Source organism: Neopsephotus bourkii, unplaced genomic scaffold, assembly GCF_033783945.1.
Source record: "Neopsephotus bourkii isolate Nb327-2 ecotype Australia unplaced genomic scaffold, CSIRO-AGI_Nbou_v1 NB_549, whole genome shotgun sequence".
Taxonomy (NCBI): Eukaryota; Metazoa; Chordata; class Aves; order Psittaciformes; family Psittacidae; genus Neopsephotus; species Neopsephotus bourkii.
Window position 1 is genome coordinate 844,268 of NW_026901050.1, and position 26,828 is coordinate 871,095.

A 26,828-nucleotide genomic window follows, 5' to 3' on the forward strand; every position below is an offset into this window, starting at 1 on the left:
ATTGTGAAGGCTATACAGAAAGTGATCAAAGCGTTCTTCATAGCCAAGATCTGTGAAAAATAACTAAGTGTATGTGTCCTCAGAATAAAGCTGGTTATTCTGGCCTCCTACCACTGGGAAACAGTCACTTTTCTACCTGTGGATTTTCTGTTCTTTCCACCGCTAAGAATTCTCTTAGGCAGATCTGCCTGACTTTGTGTGTGCAAGCCTATTTATAGCAGGAGAGAGAAAGCTAATCCCAACTGAATTGCAGTCACCTTTGCCTTCTGGGATATATAGAATTTCCCTTGAAGTTTGTACAGAGTCTGCTCCTTTGATACTTTTAAGCCCGTGCTCCATCAATAGTGCAGGCTTTTGGTTTATTTCCAAGTTCAGTCCAACATTCTGGTTTTGATCTAGAGACCCTGATGTTATTTTGATCTTTTATCTCGCTTTAACTTTGTTTCCTTGTATTTCTTCCTATTGGTGAAGTTGGTTAGGAGCAAAATGATTATTTCAGGTTAAAGGTTGCAGTGAGCACAAGAGAGGATTTTTAGATTCTGGGGCAGTTGGATGGGTTGGTGGATCTGGAGCTTCATTTTGGGAAATACTACAGTGTCTTTCTTGCATAAAGCCAAGAGCTGAAGTTGTGACTATTTTAGACACATGGATACTAAAAGATGTTGGAATAAAGGTTTCTGTTTTATGGAAGAAGATGAAGAATATGGGATTTGATGGGCTTTGTGTGGATTCTCAGAAGAGCAAATCTTTTAGCTTATGACCAGGAGGAAAAAAATGAAAATCACAGTGTTCAGGGCAATTCAGTCAGTTGCTAGAGTAATGATAAAAATTTCACAGATAAATTTCTTGGTTTGTATAAATTATGTTGTGAGAAGGATACAAAATGTGCCTCCATTTACACAAGGAGTTATTTCCAGATTGATTTTATAGTTACATATACACAATAGTGGAGAAACTTGCGCTTGTAGGTAATTTTGAGGGTGAGTGCCAGTACTGTTAATTCGTTCTGAAGTAGATCAAAAGCGTTGGGATTTATTCTCTGTACACATACGATCGAGAAAAATCTGTATTTTTAAGTAGAAGCATATTCTGAATGCTAGGTGAAAATCACACTTTATCTTCTGTGGTGTAAGGGTTTTATTTGGCTTTCTGTGGGAATGAAAGTTTATCTGTTTATTCCTTGTAACCATTTTCAACGTACTGAGTGGCCTTTTTGGTGGTCTTACTTAGCCCAACATCTGATACCCATTTTTTAATTAAGTTGACAGCTAAATATATGCTTGAGGGGTCATTAAGGTCTATCAGGAGGACAGGAATCTGACCTGCCATATATGCATATAGAAACACAGCACTTGCACTTGGCAGTTCCTCTGATTTTTGCTCTCTTCACTTCTTTGTTTGCTTTTTCCTCTTATTCCTGCCCCTCAGAGCTCAAAAATACTTGTATCAAGGTATTATTCCTAGGCAGGATTTTCAAGGGTGTGACACTGCTATTGTTAGTTGCCGTGCTGGGAAAGAAGCGCAGTCAGGACTTTATTGAACTCCCATGGGTCTTCCATTGAAGATTCTCATTATCTTGTGCAGACTTCGTTCATCTTGCTCTGTGTTGTAGCCCTAGTGACTGCAGGGTAGAAAGTCGGCTGCTCTGGTTTAGTGTACGGCGTTAGATTATTGAACCAAAAATGTAACTTCTGTGCATTTGCTATGAAGAAATACAGAAACCTTCATCAATTTGAAGTTTTTATATGTTAAATACTGTGGTATAATCAAAGCAAGAAGAAGAATGCTTGTTTCCGGTCAGATAAAATGGTGAAAACTCATTGGTTTTACACTAAAGGATGAAAGTCTTAAAGCTACAATTTTTCTACATCTGTGCCAATATGTATGAAGTAGTAATTCCATTGGTTTGTACAGCTTTACTCAGGTATGCACTCACTCAGGTGCCTTTTTTTAATAATCAGGAGACTTTATGTAAATCTTGCATTAGTTCTCTCATGCTTACGCATGAAATGCTGGCCAAAGTTGCCACTACTGACAAGCACCATAGCTGGACAGAGAGAGAGAGCATCTCTTTACAAAGACACTTTAGAGTGGATGTATTAGTGAATACACCTGAAGACCACCTGAAAACTCATTGCGGGTAGGGTGACACTACCGACAAGCACCATAGCTGGGCAGACAGACAGCATCTTTTTATAAAGACACTTAAATGGGTTGATTATATCTATGGATACGTCTGAAAACTACCGGAAAACGCGTTTGTGGTGACCAGATGTGTAACAGCAGCCTGAGCCCCGACGGCGGAGAGGAAACGTGTACCAGCCCCAGCGCAAAGGCCTGGGGCTCCCCCTGCCGGGAAGGCCTGCCTGATAGAGGGGAAGGCTGAGGAAATCCCTCACTTCTTGAGAACTTGCCTTAAAACTGGGGTCTGAGATCCGTCTCCAAGCGCCAGAAGCAGCCAGAGTTCCTCGGTAACAGCGGGACGTTCATGAATCTTGGTTCAAAGCTCTTTAAAATGTTCGGGTGTCCTTCCAGCAGCCTTAAGCATACTTTGGATCTGCCCTGCAAGTACTTGGTACTTGAAGGAATTCAAGATGAGGTCTAAATCCAGAAACCTTGTTTTTTTCCCAAGAATGGTAAACTTTTTATCCTCAGACAGTTATCTTATATAGGCAAAAAAAGGTTTTTAAGAGGCTAAAGGGAGTATAGCAAAAGTACTCTTGCTTTATAAATACTAGTTTAGCAAAACTGTAGTAAATTATTCTTTATCTGTTTGTTCAGGTTTTATACAGTAATGTGTAGTTCTATTTTTCCACCATTGATACATGTTATTCTTCCCAGAAATCCATCAATAACACTAGCTCTTGTGTTTTGATTTTTCTGCTCTACTATGTACTCATGTTCCTGTCAGAGTTTTGAATCTGCAGAGTTTTGTCACTTAGATGGGTGCAGTAATTCTCATTAGTAGCCAAACACAATTGATTTTTATGTAGTTTATTTAAAATTAAGTATGTTTTTAATTTTTTTTCCTTTGTTTCAAAATTTAGGTGGAGAACAGACCAAAGTATTACGGAAGAGAGTAAGTATTTTCCTCTTCAAAGTATGTTGGGTGTATGCAGAAGTAGTTGTTTTCTGAACAAAAAAAAAAAAGACACAATGAAGGCCTAATAAAATATTTTATATCACCTTTCACGTCAACTAGGAGTGAAATATACCAAAGCCTAATAATCTAACTGTGTTAGATAGAGTCCAGTACTGCTGCTCACAATCCTCGGACTGTGCTGCTCTGTGAGCTTGCGTGTTTATTTTGCTTTTCTCAGGGCAGTTTGGTAAAAAAAGCAATGTCTGGAATATTTCTTCCTTTTATTTTGGTTGTTGCTTAAACCTCCCATTCATCCTGCAGTGGTCCAGGGAGGAGAGAAGCGTGGCAATTTTCTCTCACCATTTCTCTTACCATTTTGTGTGACTTCCTATACATTCACCACCCTACAAGGTTGTGGAAATATGCATATGTGCTACTGCATGTGCAAATGCTATCCTCCCTGCTAAAGTTATGAGGGCCAAAATATCTAAAGAAGAGGTGTGTTTCTGTTGTGAGGAAAATAATGGACCTCTGTGCTTAGTAGTCTTCTTGCCAGTAAAACAGCTTGAAAGGGGATGGATCCTGCATTGGCATAAAAATTCGGGCAGGTGAAGTTAAAGGGCACAGCCACTGCAGGAACCACCCAGATCTGTCATTTGGCCTTTACTAGAGTAATCTGCTGAGGCCCTACCCCTTATAGCTAGCTAAATTACTTGGATTACATATTCTATTTTTCCTTCCATCACAGACACTTCATCTGTGTTTAATGATCCTTTTCTACCACCAAAAACGTCAAGAGCCAGTAGCTTTGCCCATAATTACTGAAGTTTCATTTTTAAGTATTATCTTTGACAGCAAGGATTTCAGATATAGCCACTAGAGTACCGCAGAGTTGGATAGTACCTAGCTGAGTAACCCATCACACTTCCTGAAACAGAACGTGTAAAACCATTACCACAGTCTTATCCAGGAACCTGCCTGGCTGTTGACATACTGGAGCAGCAGGGCTGGCAGGAACTGCAAGAAGTCACCTTAGTGAACCTGCCTAGGCAAGATCACATTGGTTATTATTGTTCAGAAAGATTTCAGAACCACAGAGACAGTACTCTAAAAGCAACTGACTTGGTGATCAGTAGTGCTTGGAAAGAGGATCAAGGATTTCAAGGGAAAGAAATGGAACAACCCATAATTATATTACTATATGAATCTGTGATGTGACTTCATTTTAAATAGTGCATATAGCTCTGGTCCCTCTTTATTCCTTCCTCCTCCCTCCTTTTTAGAAAGGTTATAGAAGAAATGAATGGTACAGCAAAGTGCAACAGTGGAGCAAAGGGATGCAGCTCTTAACATAGGAGGAAAATGAACAGATCTTCCTTAGTGGGTGTCCAATAGAAGGACATGCACAGTGTTCATTGCAACTGAGTGATGTGAAGGCTAAAAGCATAAAGATACCAAAGGATTTACAAGTGAGTTTCATGAAGGGTAAGGTCACAGCTGATCGTACACAACTTCTGGCTAAACCAGTGATGGATGGACAGGGATGTGAAGTGAAAGAAATATGTCACTGCTCCATGTACTCTTTCCATAAGCATTTCTTCTTGACTGCTGTCAGAGGCAGGCATCTGAGTTCAGGGGATCTTGTACCATGTACAAGCTGGTTTTATATCCTTATATAAATGTACCAAACATATCCCTGAGAAATCTTGGATTACCCAGTGGTTATCCAACCATGGTTAAACAAATTTCACAGTTGCCCCATCTATCCTGTCCCAGTGATTTCTTAAACTGATCACCAGGAGAGCTTTTTCCCTAGTATCTAACCTAAAACCTGTTATATTTTATGTTGAGCTTCTGATGGCAAATAACTTTATGCTCATTGTTTTTAACTAAAGTTACAAATTGCCATGAGTTTACTGGTAAAGACATGCTTAAATTATGTTATCTAGGGGATGCTCATTTCAATTTGGATGTGGCAATAAATGAGGGTGTCCCCACCAATACAGACAGAAAGTATGAGTTAATTTACATCATTTTGACTAGAAAGTCAAGATCACCTAAACCTAATACTTCTAACATGTATTACTTGAAAAGACATTGTAAAGAGAATGGAACAATTGCATTTGCATCCAACGTGTTTTTCTTCTCTTTCACTGCCGAGCCAGAGGCAGTGTTAGAATGTGCCACTTCATATGTTTCGTCAGAAAAGAGAAAATGCTGAAGGCCAGTATGTTTTAGTTCTATTTTTTTTCAGACAGCAGCAAAAATAGGAGCTTTCAGAACCTCTGAGGAGACCCTTGGAGACTTACCAGATAACAAAATGTGCATAGGAGTTAAGACTTAAACTGCTGTAAAGACTGCATTTGTACTTATGGAAAGATCACCACTAAATATTGATTATTGTAAGGTTAATTGTGTATCCTACGGCCTCTTTTCTTTCTTAAATAGCAATGACAGAAGAATCAGAGAAGTATTGCTTTTTTCCAGTGCTGAATGCAGAACTCACTGAAATGAAGAAAGCAGTATTTTTCTTAAGGCTACTCTGATTCTTTTACTTTAATATATGCAGAATAGAATTTCGAATAATTGTTGCCATTTTTTGTCTCATTTTCCCTTATAAATTTGAGGAAGCAATGTTAATATAAAAATAAAGCACACTGATAGTAAGAATCACCTCTCATTTTGATTTTAAGTCACCTCCATTTAAAAATACAATGTCTTCATGCCTAGTTTTCAATTTTGTTGTGTGGCCTGTAGAAAGGAAGCAAGGAAGAGGGACATAGACTGCTAGAGGAGAATAGCTGTGAAAATGTGTGTCATTTACAGAACATAATCTTTGGGTGCAGTTGAGCATTTTGCTGACTGAACCTGCATACATAGAGTAATTCTTGTTTTGTCTCAATGCTGCTGCCAATGCTGGATGGCTGTGCTGGCACTTTTAGACCATGATGCTCCACAGTGCAGAAGTTTTGAAATGGTTTCTTGGGGTGGAGGAGGAGGTGTTTCTGGTTGGTTTGTTCTATAAATCACTGAGATATCTTCCCTTAGGTTTCATGGGATCATTTCTCGGGAGCAAGCAGATGAAATACTTGCTGGTGTTGAAGGAGCATATATACTTAGAGAAAGCCAGCGGCAACCCGGCTGCTATACTCTTGCTCTCAGGTAAATGATGTTTTAATGAAGGCTTATAGTTCAAATGTAAATGTGTTTGATGGAGGGGATTATACCAGTCCCTTTTGAGCAAGGTCTATGTCCACTCTTATTTATTTCATGATATCAGAAGGATTTTACACCCTTTTGGCAGCAGTTTGACCATCACAGTACTGCAGCAATTCAGCCACTCCATCAGCGCTTGGCTAGGAAGTCCCTTTTCAGAAGCAGACTGTATTCATTTTCAAAATCTTTGCTACCTAGAGTGAGGGTTGTTAAGATGGAGCTTCTCCTTTAAAACTGAGTAAGAGATGAGTGAGAACAGAACAGGAGAGTGCGCCAGCAGATGAGACAGCCAAGTTGTCCTCTGAGCTCAGTGATGTGTTGTACACCAAAAAATTCCTGGACAGACCTGGAAAATCATGAAGTCCAGTGGCTGAGCAGCTGTCATAGGCAGCATACTGCACTTCAGTTTTCTTCCCTATCTGGTATTCAAGCTTGCTGTATACAATACAGTGTAAAGCACGGGAAGCTGCTGTTCAAAGAAATAAGTCTGCTATTCAACTGAACGAAGAATTCTGTGGGAGCCCAAACTACAACCTCACTGCCCCACACAGGTGCCCCTCCTCAAAGATACAGCCACTCTTGGCTTTAGATGTGCCATTCAAAACCTGCCCATGCAACAGTCTTAGAGCTGCTGTGGGTTAGTGGCAAGAGGACAAGCTATTCTATTGGGCTTTGACAAAACAATCTCCCTGGCAATAGTTTGCAGGTTTTGTAGCATGATTACTTCTGTAAGATATGCACAAAATAAAAGTCTGTGTATTTTATCCTTCTGCTGGAAAGCCAGAAGGAAAAATTCTTTAAGGAGTTACTCCAAGTAGCTGTGACACAGTGCTGAAACCATTCTCAGGATTTGTATTGATGTGCAGATGGTAGAGCTGGAAAAGCTGGTGAGTCATGCCAAATAAAAAGTGGTGTAAACTAAAAGCAACTTTTGTCAGCTGAAAAAGAACAAATACAATTTTTTAGAGTCTTAGCAAGAAATTTCAAAATAAAGAATAAAAAGAACTACTGAAAGATGGGGATTATGGCAAAGAGCCTGTTGTTTTGACACAACAGCATGGTTTCTAAATCCTTTTTATAGAATCAAAAACTGAATTTGATTATAAATTGGGAATTCATATGAAAACTGTGGGAAAAAAAATAAGAGGCTTAAACAGTTTTATTTGAATGCTTAACAAAGTATGCAGAGACAGGCACATTTGATGCACTATAAGGACCATTTAACTCAATGTTGTATCTTTGAATCTGTTAATCAAGAATGAGATTCCAACCTTGGTGTTATAAACTGAATGTGCTACTACAGCACTTTACTTTTTAAAACACTTTAGAAAAAAAACATAGATTACACCTGCCACGAATAGGGCCAGACTTATCCCACAGTACTTTGGGTGTTTAATCGGGCCCCTGAATTAGGAGCTCAGTCTCCCTGACTTCCTTCCAAGGGAGTGATTTGACCCTTAGGATTTGAATGACTTGCTAGAGATTCTTGTCTGTCTCTTCATTGACTGTAAATATGCCCATGGTGGTTAAGTATCCACTTTCTGCGCTTCAAAAATGTTTCTGGATGGAAGAGCCCTTAACATGGTTATACATCCAGCTATAATATCTTATCGATGCAAACATACCTTTCCAGTCACTGCAGCAGTCCCTTTAGGATTTAGATTTAAGCCACATACATCTGGGTCACATAACTTGTTGCAAGGACTTAGCCTCAGTTCTGTAGCCCAGTCCATGTGATGCAGTGAGGTTTGGGACTGGGTTTGAACTTGAGGTAGTCTCTCCACAGAGATCCAGTTGCAGCCATATGCATATTCAATATGTAATGCAGACATAGACTTGCCAGCAAAGTTAACCTCCTGAGAGTTTTGCCAGTATTAATGCTCACTCTTCCCCTCTTTTTTTTTCTTTTTTTTTTTTTTCTTGGTATTTTCAGATTTGGCAATCAGACCTTGAACTATAGGTTGTTCTATGATGGGAAGCACTTTGTTGGAGAGAAAAGATTCGAATCAATCCACGATCTGGTTACAGATGGCTTGATAACATTGTATATAGAAACAAAGGCTTCTGAGTATATTTCCAAAATGACAACAAACCCCATCTATGAACACATTGGATATGCCACTTTGCTTAGAGAAAAAGTGTCCCGGAGGCTGAGTAGAACAAAAAACGAATCAAGAAAAGCAAGTGTAATGAGTGAAGAAAATACCCCTGTTGAAAAGGTAAGTACTGAGCTTAAAATTTTGATAATTAATACCAGTCTTTCTATCAAATCTGAGACGAAAGAAATGTTTTGTCCAAAGACCTGTTTCTATTTTTCTATACTGCATTAAGTATTACTATCCCACTGAAAAGTTTGCATCCTGTTAATGCAGTCTTGGCTCCAAACTAATGTTTGACTGGAGCTTATGATGAAAGCTTTGTAATAAGTACCAAATGCAAATGTTTTCATTGTGTAAATATAGGTATGTATACCATCTAATTTAGGAACTGCATCTAAAATTTTTCACAACTTGTGTTTCTTTGTCCATGTATCCTGAAGCATATTATAGAGTAAGATGATGAAATTGGTTCCCACTGACCCTTCACCACAGCTCAAGTTTGTTATCTTTCAATTCACAGTGCAAAGCATCTCTTTTTTACCAAGTCTTTGGTGGATGGGTCTCAAACTGCAATATTGTGTGTTTTCTTTCCTTTCTTCTCATGGGTCTGAAATTGGGATATTATGTGTTTGCTTCCCTTTCTTCTCGCTCTTCTCATTTGAAGTGGGCTTTCCTTGATCTCTTTCTCTCATGCATCCATATCCCATAGCAATGTATGGGCTAGGACTTACTTACATGATCATAACTTGAGAATTTTGTGCAGTTAGCAGCCATTTGCATAAATGAAAATTCTTTTGCATAAGAGAAACAGTCTTGTAAGCAGTGACATGTGGATATTTTCATTTCCTAGGTGGTAAGGCAGTAAGAAGTGTCAAAGAAAACTTTTTTTGAGTCTGGTGTTTGTACTAAATTGACTTACTGACATCTGTAAGCATACCACTGCAGTGTTCTAGTGTTCAGTGTGCTGGCTAGCTAACTGGGAACTAGAGGTAGCTTGTATTTGGGAAGCAGGGAGTGAATTTGCTGTCATATAGTGATATTGAGCATGAAAAGACATCAGCTTTTTTGTGTGTACCCTCATTACTCTAGGACATTTTTAGCATAATTATCTGTTGGGTTCACATATCCGATTACATACTGGTTTGGATTTCTCAGTAATAAAAATTGCTTGAGTAACTGACCTGACATAGAAACCTATTCATCCTCTAATAAATTAATTCCATTAACAATGACATTTTTTAGGGAAGGCGTATTGCCACAGGGAAGTCCTTTGGAGAGTGGCACAGCAACAAGTTGGCCATTCAGGTTTTATTTCAGAATGAATCCATTGATGACAATAGGTTTTGATTCAATTGGATGGTGCTGTAATATCCAAGAGGAGCGAATGCCATTGAGACAGGCTTTGTGCTTGTTCAGTTGATTCCCGTAATTGGACTCCGGTTGATTTTGTATGTAATAGGCATCAGAAAGTGAATTTTTACTTTATTTGAGGCACAATAAAAATTAAACATGGTGCAGTGTGGCAGATACCTTTGTTTAGGTAGGAGAATGGTCCAGAGGATGTTCTGGGAAAGTTTCTTTTGTATCAAGAAAATACTGGACTGTATTGGGATGACTGTAAATATTATTACATGACTGTAGTGAAATAATGCAGTCATGATAGTTGAAAATCATGAGAAATCAGGAAAAATTTAGATTTTTTTTGTACAAGGAATGATTTCTCCGAATCAGGAAAAAACCACAGTTTCAGAATTGTGTTCAGATTTACTCACAGTTCTTGCAGTTGAGGAGCAATGGTCCTTTGTACCTCTCACGGTGCTCTGAAAGGCTTCAGAGGTGTTTTTTCTAGTACCATGTATTTCCTAGCAGATTGTGTTTTCTGTTGTGCTTGGGGTTGGATCTTGTTTTTCAGGCTGGGCAGTTCTGAGTAATTACTGTAAAAACTCTTTTACACCAAAAGAAGGCAAACTGTAGCTGAAAGGACCCCTGCCCTCTATCCTTCACCACCTCCTTTTTGTTGACATAAGGTTTTATGCAGCTATAGAGTAGGTGACACTAGAAAATGGCTCCAGATTAAAACTAACTCAGCCAGAAGAAAAAATGCCTGGATTTTCAGTCAAATCTCATATGTGATCCACCTCATATGAGTGGAAAACAGAACAATGGAGAGGGCAAGACTTTTTTCTGAAGACAGCTCAAAAAATGATGAAATGTTTGCACTTGATGTAACTTGCTGTCAATAGTGAAAATATATCCCTGGACCTCTTCAGTGATTAGACTAGATCTTTTGTTTTGTAGCTGAATGAAATTTAATTGTTTAGAGTATTACTTACCTCCAAGGTGGCTCATGGTGCTAAAGGCAGCATCGCAGGTCCTTACCCTGCAAGGATTAGTGTTCATCGAGATTTCCATATGTGAAGGCAGTTGCAGCCTGCAAGACTGGGCTGCATGACTGCACTGTTGTGTAAAAATAGCTGGCTTCAGCTAAGCCATTACACTGTTGGCAACTCTTTCTGCCTTTCTCCCACTGAGGGGAAGCAGCAGAAGGAGGAATAGCTGCTGTTTCTAACATATTTTCCTTGCCAGGAGGAGTAGAAACAATCCCAGCTACAAGAGGAGGAGGGCTAAAAAGGCAAGGTACTCTGCTCACAGGCTGAAGACCTGCTGTAGCAAATGAAGCCTTACTATTGATGCTTAGGACTCCTGATGGGTTTCTCTACTGGTAGTGGTGGTTTTCCATCAACTCATGCAAATCCATGTGATGAAAGATTATGTCAACTAAATTATTAGCACCTGAAAAAAAAAATCACCAAAATCTATATGGAAAAGCCTACTATGTCTGGTTTTGATTCTTGTGTTCCTGGGGGAAGCTCATGAGAGGTTTTAGTAGAAGACAAAGACTCAAGGGTCATCATTCGCATTTGCTCCTCACAGTAACCTCAGGCAAAGTATGGTCTGGGCTTTGGAATAAACTGGTGAAATATTGAGCATTTGTCAGCACACAGGAACAAAGGAGGATAAAGGGAATTTGATGTTTGCTTTTTATATAAACTTTAGAAGTCCTCTAGAATATAAAAATAATTTGGGCAGTGGTAGAGAGAGAGCTGTATCAGATGTTTTGCTTGAGGCCATCATGTGTTGTACAGGATTTTAGACAAAGGCCATGGTTTGCCCACAGACCAAAACCTTCACCCACTTCAATTACTCCAATAAATTTCAGACCTTTAGAAATAAGTGAATGAATATTCAGAATGACGTTTTTCTGCAAAGTGAATTCTTTGCTGCATGTGTGAAAAACCATTGAGTTTTTTTACGGTGTTTTTCCTCTGCCCAGTTGAACCACTTAAATGTCATTTTTTGATAACTGAGCTGGTTTATTTGAAAGTGCTGGCTGGAATATTTTGACTGTTTGAGAAACAATGGGAGGAAAGCCATACATGCAGGACAGAAACTTCCATTATTTCTTGCGAGGAAGGTGAGAATTCAGTGCTCTAAAGTTAAGCATCCTCTTACAGATTAGGCTTTTTACAACTGAGATTTTGTTTTATACTGAAACCAATTCCGGGGTGTGAAAGTGCAGCTGAAGGCGTTTGTCTCCTTAGCGGGTTTGTTAACACCATTCAGGGAGTCTGCTCATTCTGTCGCCTCCTACGTTGGCAGCAGATTATCCCATGTCTCAATCACTCGAGCACCGCTGCTCCCCGTCGGGTAGGTCGATGGAAGGGGGCCACCAAGGCATGGGCTGGCACAAGGGGCCAGCATTCGGACTGAGTGTCTTGGTATTGCCTCAGGTACCTGTCTGTTCCCATAATGATAATTCCTTTGAGGTTGTAATTAGTGGAGTCATGCCCATTCCAGAAGGGGGGTGTAATACAAGGGCTGGATTAAGCTGTTGTTGTTCATGCCTTTTTGTCTAACATTTTTTTGTAGTAGGCCTAAGAAAGTGTTTATGCTTTGAGATTCTTAATGCCGATGTTTCATCCAAAAGCTATTTCTGTCTGACTTTAAAGAGGTGCTAGTTTTGTAGACAGAGTCCAAATTTTAGACCAGATAATTTAACAGATCTTTAATCTGAAAGGAGCTACAGTGATTTTTAGGAATGAAGTGTTGTGAAAGAACAGCATGCTGCAAATATATTTCTTAGCAGTGTAGGCAACTGTCATTGTAACAGGATCCAGCTTCAAAAGGATTCTGGATAGAGAAACAGGGGTTTTGTGCAAAGAACATTTGAAAATGGCATGTTGTCTGCCTAGATAGTGATTTAAACTTGGGCAAGTTGTGATCACCTGCTTCGTGTTTACTCTGCTTATGGAATGCTGTACTTGGGGCAAATGAACACATACTAGAAGATGTAGGGCAGATAAGTACCTGGTACTGGTATGTATTGTAATTAATCACATTGCTGCTGAACGCAGAAGTGGAACTTGCGTAAGCAATTAATCTTCACATGTAGGGGAAAAAAATGCAGTAGTCTTGTCAGTAAAATATGTAGTTCTGGAACATTTATTGCTATCACATATCATGTTATCCCTCAACTGCTGCCCTTACTGCATCAGTGATCTTTGTGTCCCAGCAAGGAGAAAAAAATCTTCCTTTCTAATCCTATCCCAGTGAGTGTAATTTGGGAAAATACATTCAAAGAATTGAAATGTGGAAGTAAATGCAGCCTGGGCCTTCATGACTGCTTGGATTGGGTAAAAGCTGTCACGGTTGCTGATGAGAAGCTGAGAAGCCATCTCAAAGAGTTCCCTGCTCTTTCACTGTCATTCCCACTCCTGTGACCTGCCCTGTGCACTAGCACAGACACAGCATGCCTTGAGTGGGACTGGATTGCTCTGAAACTGTACCCTGTGTCAGGCAAAAGCTGTGCCCTACACTTAGTTTCTTTACTATGCTGGTCATACACAGGAGCAGTTCCTTGGTTTGGGTTGCCTTATAGCTTCTTGAGTATTCATGTTGTCATGGGGGACGTGATGAGAACGGCAGACTGGAGTTAAAGAATATCTTTGGCAGTGGTTGAGCTTAAAGTATTTGCTAAAAGGATATTCTTAACCTATCTGACAGAGTGCAAACTGTTGGTAAACACAGTAAAGATTAAGGAAGGTTTTGTCAGTGCCAGTTCTCCACTTGGATTTGGCAAAGCTCCCATCAACTTCTCTCCAAGTAGGATCAGGCTCAGTCAGTTCAAACATACATTCAAGTTGTACATGAAATATGAGTTTTCTTGGAGTGCTTTTTCTACTCCTTGATTGCAAGTACAAGCCGGAAGCAGCAAGAGGCATTTAACCATGCTGGTCTGTAAAGAATGATGTAGCAGTTTGAGCTAAACCGGATGGAGCTGTGTGTGGACTCTTCACTTAACAGCAGGACAGCACAGAAAACTGTGTTGCCGCTTGACATGGTAATCTTTATCTGTTTTGCTGGAACTCATTAAATGTTTGCATTTAAGTGCAAACAACAGGGCCCACAGTTAATACTGCATCTAGAACTAAAGACCTGACATGATAAGCATATTGCAGACTGGAAGGTTGTAGATTTCCTCAGCAGAAAATCCTCCACAAATAATAGAGAGATAAGAAAGCTATTCCTATTAAGGCAAAGGTGACAGAAAAGGAAGAATAACTTTGTTAGAAGTTGTAGTTGGTATGACTGTCCTCATTAGTCATGCTGCTCACACACAGTTTCCCACAAAAGAAAATATAGGACTTCCAGGAAAGACTGTTTTCTAACATCCTTTAATTGAAGATGTAATCTAGTTATGGAACTAAATTTTTTAAGGGCACTGCAATTTTCCTTACATCAGAAGTGCACAGGAGGCAGCCAGTTTAAAGAGAACCTCTGGTTTGGTTCGATTTTTATAAGTATTTACACTTCTACATTGTTATTCACATCATGTCTCTTTCTGAAGGCCTTTTAGCCTCATCTTACCACTCCATTTTTGTCTCTTCATTGAATTTTCTACAGGTACTGCTGTTAGCCAATGATAAAGAAATCTCCTCAGTCTTAAGTCTATTCATTATTCCTTCCATTCCGCAACTCCTCTAAACCTCTAATGATCCCATTACAGGTTGGTAGCTAGTGTTTAATTCTCTGCTGGGATGTCCATCCAGATGTTGATCATTTCCTTTCACATGAGGGCTGCAGGGCACTGCCCTGTCCCAGCAGCAGATCATGGGGTTAAGAAGATGGTGGGCAGAAACATCTGTTCCTGCAGACTCTGAACTGGATCCACACTGATGGTTCGACTTGGTGTGGTTTAGATTGCCTTCAGCTCCCTGGTTTTTGCATCATGCTTGGTCAGAACAAATTAAAGTGGCAGGGACATTAACAACCCGCCACCTTCTTTTATTAGGGGTTACAGTCTCATTCCTATATTCATAGCCACAGAATTCATAGGGGACCTCTGCCTGGCAATACTGATTTTGCCTGGAAGAGGCTCAGACACCACATGGGTAAACAGTAATAGATAAAGCCTATGCAGGAAGGTGGCCTTTATCTGCACATTTCAGCAGTGCTTGCAGTGATAAAAGGTGTGTGGCATTTTGCGGCTAGAAGCAACAAACTTATACATCAAAATGACTTTGGAAGTAATTAATTCCTTTCATCAGTCACTCAGGTTTGTTCTGCAAGAGTTGTATTCTGCACGCAGGTTACTACATGTACGTACTTAATTGTTGCATGCCCTGACATGACTACTTAACTACATATCCAGCTGTCTTCTTTAAATAACTGTTAGCAATTCAGTAGTGGATTTCATCCAGAATATTCTTTGGTGTTATACCATAGTGAGGGGGATTTTATATGAATACCGCAAATCTACCAATACATATATTTTAGTAAACAATTTTATATTTTGAAGTGACAAATACCATCTTACTGAAAATATAGCCAGCTGATCATTTTCGTTTGCCTTTCAGTGTTGGCTTTCTTTTGTATTTTCCAGTTGTGTCTCTTTATAGCTCCTTTTTTGTTTTAAAGCATCATAAATATGAAATAGGCATTATATAAGAAATAAAAATAAGAAAGCTACCAAAGTAAAATAATGGGAAGTATCTTTTCTAATTTCTTCCCTCTGGCTGTGTACGTTTGTGCACAGGGAAAGGGACACCCTTCTGTGGTTGACTGTGTCATTCTTAACTATTACCTAGTGTTTTGCCTGATCAGGCAAGGATTTCCAAGAGGAATAATTTGGGTTCATTTTTACAAGAGAATCAAGAGAAAAAGAGGTTCCATTGCAAAGTATTTGCTTACATTGCTTCCCTAAGCTGTTAGCAGCTCTCCAGGTTCCTGGTTTATGTTATGTTATTACCATCAGCTTAGGATTCATGAGTTTTGCCTTAAGCAGAAAAAGTGATATGATTATGCCTGAAGAGAGTTTGTGAGTTAGAAGCAACACTGATTTATTTGCACAGATGACATGAGGTGATGGATGTGATCTGATCCAAATGCTACTGAAATTAATGGGAAGACTCCCAGTGGTTTCACCGGGTTTTGGAGTAGGTCAGGGCACTGCTAATGGAACTGAGGTGAATATAAAGTTTGTTGCTACCAAGATGTCTCACAATGCAGTGTTTTAGAAGTGATGCAAAAACTTCATACCTGAATACTGCAACTGCAGATTGAAATTATCTCAAATGAAGAGTGTCAGATTAGTACTAAAAGTGATCTGATACACCTGAAGTACTATAGCCGTCCTAAGGCAAATGCCACTTGGCTCTTCAAGTACAGTATTGTACCTGCAGCTAGGCTCTGCTGAAAATATTGATTAATCTTTGGGGTATTTTCCTGATGTGAGCATATTAATAATTCTGATAAAGCTAAATGACTGTTGCATGAAAACCTTAGTTTGATGTATTAAAAATAAAAGCCTTATATGGTTTTGTTTTGGCTTTTATACTTTTTACATAGTTTGGTGGTATTAAATTAGTAGCATTAGGGATAGAGGTGGAGCCTTCAGCATAAACATTTCATTTGTCTAGTCACTGGAAAATGAAAACCCCTTTTTTAAGTAAAAATCTATATTTGATTGTCTCATGTGAAGTGTAGGAATAGGCACCAAAATTTTACAAACACCTCTAAACTGCTGTGTTTTATCTTGGAAGACAAGCGTTGAGAATAAGAGAGAAACTTACTTCTGTTAGAGGAGGACTTGGAGCTGGTGTCAAAAGGAAAGTGTTTAAGTAGTGACTAACATTTGTGCTTTGTGTTTTGTTTAGGAAATAATTATTTTTATTGACATGTTTGTTTAGGTCATATGTTTGCTTGGCTAATTATAAGATAAAAAATAACCTGTCCTGTGTCTTAGTGCTGGACAGGACAAGAGATGATAAGCCTGAAATACAGTGATGAACATTGCAGGCTAGCTATTAAGAGAAGAAAAAGGAAGAGCAATAAAACACTGGGATGGAGAGCTTGAAGGAGTGACAAAATCTCCTTTGTCATAAGGCATAAAAACACATTAGGAAACATCTAAAAGAAGCAGGACAGGTAGCACTGATACCTGAGGCAGGCTGGAGAAAAACCTCCTAAAGTACCTTCTAGTCCTATTTCTCCACGGTTTGCTGTGCCTGAAAAATTATTACTTGGGCTCTGATTCATCTTGTCTAGATGTATACATCCTACTAATGTAGCTAAGGAGCCATTATTTGATTTCCTGCCTTTGGACCAGGGTGCATTCCACCTTCAATTCAGAATTGCTGCTTCACTACTGACAAATTAACTGCAACCATGATCCTGATTCGGAGGTTTCCATGGAATGCTTAATGCTAGCTAAAATGCACTAAGTTTTTCAATTTCCATAGACTGCAGACCCACCAAGGAAGGTCTTGCCTGGCTTCCTATGTCTCTACACACTGACTGGCACTTGTTCCATCACCCTCAAGGATGTTATCCTTTCTGAGCATAAAACATGTATGGCATATCCACTAAGTATCTTCTTCCACACCCAGGGTGCAGTGGGTCTCACCTCTTAGGCATCTGGTCACTTGAGTGATGTCAAGTGCAGGGCCAAGCAAATATCCTCTGTTTGATCACCACGGGGAGCTGACTCAGCAGCCTGCATCCTCCCCTGCAGCTGGAATACTGGGAATCCAGGTGTGGGATGCCCTTTGGGCTGGCTCAGAAGCTATTAGTCTCAGCTGCGGGACTGGCAGAGCTGCCAGGCAGGGGAAGGCAGCAGCCTGGGCAGGGTGACAGCTAGTAATGGCCACAGTGAAGCACATGCTGTTTACAGTGTTCTCTGCTGAGGCTTGACTACAGAGGAACCAGTAGTTTTTATAACTGCTCATATTTGGAAAAGAACACACTGTGGTGTGAAAAGTACAAATTGTAACAATGGGCTTTTTCTTGTAATGTATTCTCAGCCCTGGAGAACAGTGGGACTGCTCATGGTCATCAGCGCGAGTTACAAAGAATGAATGCTGCCAGTTAGACTTGATTGCCTTTTTGATAGATTTACAAAAGTACTGAATGAAAAGAATGCAGCAGATGCAGAATAATTGGATTTTTAGCAGAGTAGTACAATGTCTCATGAAATCATACTCTTGACATTAATTCAAATCGGTTGGCGCAGGAACACAGTCACATGGACCAAAAATAGGTAGAGGAATTTCAAGCAAATAAAGATAGGCAGCAACTTGATAAGCTGGGGAAAGGTGGCTGATGAAGTACTGCAGGGACAGGAGCTTACCTTCAGATTTTTATTGATCTGTAAAAAGTGTAACGAAGACATTACCAAAAACTCCAGGCGGTTTATGCTATAATGTGACTCGGTATAGGAATGTAATCCTTAGAAATACAATCAGTGTCCATGACAGAAGCATCAAGACAGTCTCAGTTAGAAAATGTAAGAAGACAACTAATGGCTTGTTTTAAGCACGTGAAAGGAGCCAAGCCACATATGTGGAGTCTCTGTTCTGTCGAGAGCAAGGGGATTATTTATATTTAAGCCAGGTGTGCCACTATTAAGCAGGGGCTAGAGGTGAAGAAGGAGAATATTGCCGCAGATGCTGAAGAAATTGTCTCCACTGCTTGTCAAGAGCGGAGATGTTACACTTCGAAAGCCTCTTTCCGTGATTTTTTGCTTGTTCACCAGCAAAACAATAGCTATCACTGTGGTAACTCATCCCATTTTGGCAACATGTGAGCCAGGAATAAATAGTGCTTCTGCTTCCTGGAATGATTGTGCCCAGTACCTGCAGGCAGGGAGGTGCACTCCTTGCCTTATGTGCTGGTCCAGGTATCATGTGTACAAAGTGGCTTTTCTGAGATCATCAGGCATATTTGGGATCTTAACAGTGGGGTGACCCTCCTGTGTCAGTTCTTGCTGCCTTCTGCACTGCTTGCAGCAGTCTGAGGTGTGGGTTTCTCAAACAAAAAAGATGGGCTGGGAGTGTAGCTTGGCCATTTGTCAGAGTCCATCAGGAGCAAGAGGAGGAAAATACTTCTTCAATGAGAATGCTGTAGAGTGAGGGGTTTTCAGGGGAGAAGAAGGGGACAAAGGTGGAAAGGCATATCCAGATGCCTCTGCCAGATTCTATATGATCTAGACTTGCAGGGAAGAGCTTGAGAGGGATTGATCAAGATGATTTATGACTGAAATTGTCTCAATTAAACGCTAGGTGGCATATTTACTTAAGAGTTTCTAGGGACTGTATTAGGGTATCATACACTGCTGACACCCATTTATGCTTGTGTGATGAGTGTAGTTTCATGCGAACATGACCACCTGATGCCTTTTTATAACAAGCAGCATTCATCTTGTTCTTTAAAGTCTTGATATGGACACCATTGCTTATTTCAGCCTTAAAGTTATCTTTAGGCTTAAAGTCATAACTATATGAATGCATATTATTAAATGTGCAATAAGGAATAGGTGAAAATGGCAATGATCCTACAGAGTCCAGTATCAGAGGACTTGTGTAAATAGTGAGAGGGGTCAATATGCAAAGGCATAGTATGATTTACTCGTTTCACTTGTCTGAAAGGCTGAATGTAAGAATATATAATGCACTGAAAAAATCGAACTAAGAAAACCTATCATTTCTCCTTATGTGAATGCAGAACACAGCTTTTGATTTCAGAGCTGGTTTTTTTTAAGTAGTAGCATCCAGTGGTTAGGACAAAATAGCCAAAAGCAGAAAATATGCTTTTATTCCGTGTCTGTGTGACAGCTGTTAACTCAGCCAGGCTCCAGTTTTTCCATATGCTTCTGCTTCTCCATCAGTGAAAGAATAAATACAACTGTCTTACAGAAATGCCTTTTTACATGGTTCATCCTGGAGAAAACCCAGTACCACAGCCATCACCAGGGCAGAGCACTTAGTCTCTACCAAAAAAAACCCATGTTTAGTATGTCTGCTCTAAAAATTCTTCATTCTTCCTATGGATGTTTTCAGAAGACAAATAGATACTTTGGACTAACTGCAGATACTGCAAATATAATCTTCCTTAGGGCAGGAGATAATCCATGCTGCTTGTTGCACAGGTTATTGCAGCTCTCCCTGGGGGCTGTAGGTCCCCATCCACCAGCAGCCAAATTTCTGGCATGACTCCTGTCATCCAAGAGGATGACAGCTCTGCTGTAACTCATGTATGTAACTCATGTAACCCCATGACATGGTGGTTGGAAGTAGATCATCTTAAGGTCCTTTCCAACCCTAACCATTCTATGATTCTGTGTGTGGACCTCCGAGTCAACAGAATTGGTTATAGCTGCTCAGTGCAAGCTCTTACAAACAAAGCAGGGTGCGTAACAAGGGAGCTAAGTACATAGGTCTGAATTGGAATGTGCTCATTATGCCAGGGCTGAGGAGAGTGGAAAATAGACCTTGCTATGAGAACAGGATTATGGGAATAAATCCTTTCCTTGTCTGACACTGGCTGTGCCTCAGACATGCCTGTCCTCTTCAAGGGGGAAAGAAAGTCTCATTCTCTTTTCCATCCTCTCCTGACCCACAGGAAGTAGGCTGTAGCTGTTGAATTATCTGATGCCAGGGAATGTGGTGGGGCAAAAGCTGAACATCTTACAGTTTGCCTTAGGACATCAAAAATGTATCCAAAACATCTTTGCTCTGTCATCAGGAGACTCTACTCAGGTTTATACCACAGAGATGAATTTATGCCTATTTTCATTTTCAGTAGTGTCTTTTGAATCCCATATTATGTAAAGTTTTTTAAGCCTCTAATTTTCCCAGCTGTCAGGAAAATACTAGTAGACCAGTGTGTCATTCAGACAGCGAACTGAGGTCTGCTGTCCTGCACACTGGCTGGCTCCCTTGCTGCTTCTGGGCTGCATTCACAAAGCTGTGGTTTACAATATAAGTACATAGAGAGACATCTGGGCAACTCTTTAAAATAAATGAATTCCATTTATTTATGTATTTTAGGAAATAAAGGAAAAAATTATTTCCTTGTATTTCCCTCTTCCTCTCCCTTTAATTTGATTAATCCAGTCAGTACATTTTCCTAAATCCGTCTGATCTATAATGCATTGCTGAATGTCAGGCAAAGTGAATTTGCAGACAAAGCTTAAGGCACTTCCAGAATGGCTGAAAATGAAGTATACTGGCAGAGATTGGACTAAAAAGAATGTGTTTTCAAGGACATTGTTCACATCATTTGATTTCTTGTAGTTCTCAAAGAACTAGGAATTAAGGGAAAAGGCTGGATTGTGGTTTCTTTGTGGCCTGGCAGAATCCTAGTTGAATAAAGTCAAGTCATCATTTGATATAACTTACTTCTTATGAGACACTGTGTTCAGTGCAGGATGCATATAACTTCCATGTGATGCTTTGTAAGGAAATTTTCCGTGAGTGTTTTTTTAATAAGCTCTCAATTCAGTGGTTTAAGTTTCCTTCTCCACATGTGAGCAGTGTACAAGCTCTGTAGCATCTAGCCATAGACACTGAGTTTCATGAGAAAATAAAAAAATCTTATGACATTTCCTTTGTTCTATTTCTTACTAAATTTCATGTTGCAAATTTAATAAAAACAAAAATGTAGTTAGAAGTAGTTAGGGTACACATAGCCTTTTCCTCCTTTGTAGGTCACAGTGTATGCTTACAATGAAGGCATGATGCTGCCCGTGTTGAAATGTGAGCAGGCCTGCATAGCACAGGTCAAGGTATGTAGGTTTCCCATTAGAACTGCCCAGAACTAAAATGTGGACAAGTATGCTGTGATACACATCTACAGAGTCCATCCAGTGCCTTGGGGCTGTGTTGAGCCAGCCTACTGGACAGGTACAGTGTAGACAGCTCATACAGCCCTTTCAGATGGCTTGGTCGTACATCAGCTCAAGTGCAGTTCACAGAGCATGTGGGCTAGTGCTGTCACCAGGTTACCTGGAGATCTTGGTACATGCATCTTACTGGGTGACAGTCAGAGGGAGATTAAAGTGCCACACCTTAGCTCACAGATGGAGTTCAGACATCTACCACAGTGTCTTTTAAGTAGACTTTTGTAATGGGAATAAATCAGTATTTAGTTCAATTTAGTATCTAGTATCTTTCTACTGCACAAGCAGAACATCTTGCAGCAGAATTCAAAATCAGACTTGGGGACAGAGTACCATGTTGGCTAGTGTGTGAACTATCTATGGAGTACTAAATATTCGTATCTTCTCTAACTCAGGACAACCCTCTTTGGTGCAAACAGGTGGGGATGGTGAATTCGATTGTTCTGCAAATTATATTTGAGGTAGAAGATTTCAAATAAAGGTGCAGTGACTGAAATGTTAATGATTTTCCGTTTTATTGCCTATTTTAATTTTAAAACATGAGTTTAAATTCTTGAATAAAGGTAAGAATCATGACATTAATAAGAAAGAGGAGATTAAAAATTTTAGCCATCAGCAGCCTTTCTGACTGTATGTAGAATGAGTTAGCGGTTGTCAAGGTTTGCACTCTAACACCACAACCTATTTTTACCTTGCCAGGTGTTGCTAGGAATAATTTTACTTCAAAAAAATGCAAATGCTCAAGTTCTGCATCATCTCAGAAAAAACAGCACCAAATACTGTAGAATTCAGAAACAGAATAACAAAGTACTTACTGCAACAGGGGAGACGTATTTTTCACAAGACTTCAAATACAAAAATTATACTAAAAATGGCAGGGGGAAGGGAGAACATGCTTATCCCTGAAAAAGAGAAATAATCAAATAGGAAACAGTTCTATAATTATGCATGTGGGACTATGGAGCATTTTGGCTATGCACCGTGGGTAATCCTAGCTTATCTTTTTATTATTGTTGTTCTGTTCACAGTTCAGTGTATTTTCAGAAGTTATCCATGGCCTTTTGGGGAATAATTATGTTTTTCACTTGATCTGTAATTTAGTAGCTGGAGCAAGAAGACAAAAGGTTATTTGGAATCAGACCTGACAGCCAGGAAGCTGAAGTGATGACATTAGTCTGCTGCCTGACAGGTCTATGCCTCATGATTCATCTCTGTGTGTGATATAGTTAAAAAGCAAGAAACCTAGCAGAAAGGATTTTCAGCCCACACATAGGTGCAGGCAAAATATGCAATAATGAACCTCAAACTATCCGTTTTATTTTCAGCAGGATGCCTTGTTGGGGGTTTTTGGCTGGCTTCCACTGTACCTAATGAAAACAGTTGTCACACAGAGCATCAGAGGATGCCTTTCTGCTCCCAGAAAGAATGTTGTTGCTCTTTGTCCTCAGTTTTCCTTCTGTTAGCAGCACATATTCTGTTGAACTGGAGTCCAGGATTTTGAGCTGGTTTCTGCCTCACCATTTTTACATAGAGCAGTTCACCTGTCAGTGGTCATGTTGCCCAGTGTACTGAAAACCTGTTGTTTGGCATTTGCTAGCCAAAATAACTGGACGTTCTTCACTATCTGCTCTTTATCACTGTAGGGTTAAATGCTGTACCCAGCTGAATTAATGTTAGTAACCCAGCAGCTGGTGAAGTCCCCTCTCCTGGCTTCCACCACGTCTTTATCTCTGCCACCATTGCACATATGGCTTTATAGGCAGATACTTTCTTCCATTCACAGATAGGAAGGCAAAAGTGCACAGTGAGTTTAGGACAGAATTACAGCTCTGTCTTGTTTGAGAATGACATGTCACTGAGGTGGCTATGGTAAGAGGGTAGTTTTCTAAATACTTTCTCATAGTAGTTTATCTGGAATAGTAATATTGTTGCATGATGTATTTTATGTATCTGCCTTCAAAAGTCACTTTGTAAAGGAGGGGGTCTGGTGGGAGGATGTTAAGTGGGCATACTTGTACTAGTGGGACTGTCACTGAAGGCCAGGGTTGTATCTGAGCATGTGTCCATGACAAGACAAGACTAGGCCTAGTCTAGCATTGTAGTCAGGGCCAGTAAGGTGTTGCAGGCAGGGCATCCTTTTCCGTCAAACACTTTGCAGCTTTCTCACCTATGACTTTGCTAACTCCTCACGGGTGTATCTCCGGTAATGGTGCTTTAAGCTTTAACTTCCTTAGCATTGGGCCCTTCCATTCAGTCTAATTATTTGCTTTTGCAGGTCTTTACTTTTCCTCTCAAAATCAAGCTTGAGAACTTTTGGTGGTGTAATAAAGGAGTCCAGGGAACTTGTTCTGGCAAAAGAGACTGTCCAAGCCAGAAGCTGAGGAAATGTAGCCTCTCAAAAATTAAAAACATTGCTGTGGTTATATTTCATGTCTGAAGGAGACACTTCAAAACAAAGAAGTATTGCTGAATCTGAACGTGATCTGTATAAAAATGTATGTCCTACTTCAGTAACCATTTTTTTCTCTATTTTAAATCTGTGCTGCTGACTTTCTAAAAATGCAGGTGCTGTGCTGTCACTTCAGGAGAGGCTCTGCTGCTCTGGTCAAAGGGAGCAGAAATAAAACTTAGTGGGTTTTTTTCCAATATTATTTCCAGAGAAGTTATGGATGCCCCATCCCTGGCAGTGTTCAAGGCCAGGTTGGACAGGGCTCGAAGCAACCTTGTCTAGTGGAAGGTGTCCCTGCCCATGACAGGGGGGTTGGAACTAGATCTTTAAGGTGCCATCCAACCCAAACCATTCTATGATTCTACAGTCAGCCTATTCCACTGGGCAAGAGGGATAGGAGAGGCAGTGATTTGTAACTAGCCTGTATTCCTGTACTGTGTCCATCACCAGTTTTCCCCAGGGTAAGAGACATTAAATTACTGACATGACCACCCTTCAGTGAAGGGGAAACTCCAACAACAGGCCATTGCTGAAAGCAGAATAAATTCAAGTACCTGGACCTTGGCAAGCGACAACCCCAAACTGTGTCCTACTGCCTCAGCCTTTGCTTGTCTGTGGAATGACCAGACTTGATAAAAATCATAGCTGTGTTGTGGCATCTATTGTAATCCCACAGAAGAAAGAGGGTGTAGCACCAGCTCTTATCTATACCTCTTCCTATTCAATACTTGCAAATCTTCCCCACCCATTGAATACCACTCTGAAAGGCAGGAGGTCAGCCTCAGTCCTGGTTCTGCAACATAAATCTCTCGCACAGGATGAAATGGCAGATAATTTTGGCAAGAATGAGACTTGAGGTTTATCCAGATTCTGTTGCAAAGAGAAGCACGTGGTAAGAAATGAGGCTTCCTATTGCTGCTGCTAAAGAACAGAGTATTATTAATTTCTTCTGACAAGTGACATCCCTTCCAAAGAAGCAAAGAGGGAAGAAGGCAAGCTCAAAAATATGAAATAAAGATCTGTCCATTGGGAGATCTTAGTTCCATTGACTTCTCTCTTCGTTAAAGATGTAGACACATTCCTAAGCAAACTATTCAACAAAGTTGTGAATTATTAAAGATTTACAGAAATTGCCTTCTTACCTGTCTTAAGTCACCTTGAAGGCACAGGCAGAAGAGGAAAGAAGTCTTCAAATTCAGAAGAAAATTGCCATATTTTAGAAATATATACATAATATGTAATAAAGGGTTGGATCCAGCTAATATGTCATACCAAGCTATAGTATTAATTTTCAAGAACAGTCCCTTTAATACATCTAGGAATGGTAACAAATGCTCCACTTGCTATCATTTAAAGGAACAAGGTTACAAGGAAATAAAACTATTTTTGGCCCCAAATGTATAGCGTAACTATTATGTGAGTACTGAATGTCGGTAATATGTGAACGTGAAAATTACATTAAGCAAAAGAAGTTCTGTATTAAGAAACTGTTGGATCTGGCTCTCCAACAGCTTGCATCAGCTTGAGGCTGGTGTAAGACTTGCCTGCCAAAAAAAAAATCATTGCAGAATTCAAAGCATCATTTTTAGGGTCATGATATATATGTGTATATATATATATGCATACAAATTTTTTTCTTACAATAACATTTAAGGAATTCTGTGTCCATAACATTTATCTTTTTCTAGAAAAACAACCTTTTTTTAAAAAATAAAAGTGTATTCATATACACAGGTAGTCAGGGGAAAAAGACAAAAAACCGGCTGCCATTGTCAATATCGCCCTTTTTTAGCTTCCCCAGCAAGGTCATCCAGACCGTGTGTGCAAACCCCTCATTAAGTGAGTATTTTAGTATTTTGCATCAAGTGTGTTGCAATCTCAGCTTTTCCCTTATTAGCAAAGGGGGCTTTGGACATCACACTGTGTTGGCCATAGCAGGATTAATCAGAGCAACGTCAGAACAGACAGTCTCTACAAGGTTGCTCAGCCCTTGGTACCTTCTTTCAGATGTCCCAGTGGAAATGGGAGCTCTTCAGAGAATCTGGAGAGAAGAATCCCCTGGGGAGGTATATGAAAGACCTAGTACTTTGTTGAGTCTCCTTCCCTGAAGCTGAGGCTCATGAGGCAGCATGCCTGGCTGCCTCCATGCTCTTCTACTTGCAGCTTTTTTTGGAAGAGGATCATGTAAGGTAGAGGAGGAGTACAGCTGACAGCAGGGATCTGGATGAGAAGAAGGCAATTCAGAGCTGCTCCATTAAGAAAAATAAACGCGCCTGTTCTCTGGCAGCTGAATTGTCATGACTGGGAACACTGCTTTGTGCTTCTCCTCAGTCTTCCCCATGCATAGGCAGCAACCAAACATATTGAATCCCAACATACCTGGTCTTTCAAGCAGGGTCCTACACTGGGATTCTGCCTGCAAAGTTCTCAGGAGTTGCTCTGAGAAATCTTGGAGAAAATGACACTGAAGACAACTTTTGCCCCAGTCAGCAAAAGTTGCAAATTCAATTGCTACATAAAATTGTCTCTCAAAAGCACCTCCCCCCCAGTAAGAACTTTGCCTTAACACACTTAGCCTTCTTTTTAAATTCTTCAATAAAAATGTCACTTGAGAAACCAACAAACTCTTCTCCAGTCTGAGGCACCGGAGATCCTCCACCTCCCTGCTGCAATTTTTCCTTCAATTATTTTTTTTTTTCCTTTTACTTAAGCTAGCATCCTAAAAACCATTGTGTGCCACCTTTA

The 26,828-nt window shown here is 40.0% G+C and overlaps 1 protein-coding gene across 3 annotated transcripts in view; it reads left to right on the plus strand.

Annotated features, from left to right (window-relative positions):
* CHN2 (chimerin 2) overlaps positions 1-26,828 on the plus strand; it is a 166,462-nt gene that overhangs the window by 91,376 nt on the left and 48,258 nt on the right. For all 3 annotated transcript variants that reach the window (XM_061351016.1, XM_061351017.1, XM_061351018.1), the window contains 3 exons: positions 3,048-3,079; positions 6,131-6,244; positions 8,232-8,517. In XM_061351016.1, coding sequence (XP_061207000.1) covers positions 3,048-3,079; positions 6,131-6,244; positions 8,232-8,517 — 432 coding nt within the window. The remainder of the gene's footprint in view (positions 1-3,047; positions 3,080-6,130; positions 6,245-8,231; positions 8,518-26,828) is intronic.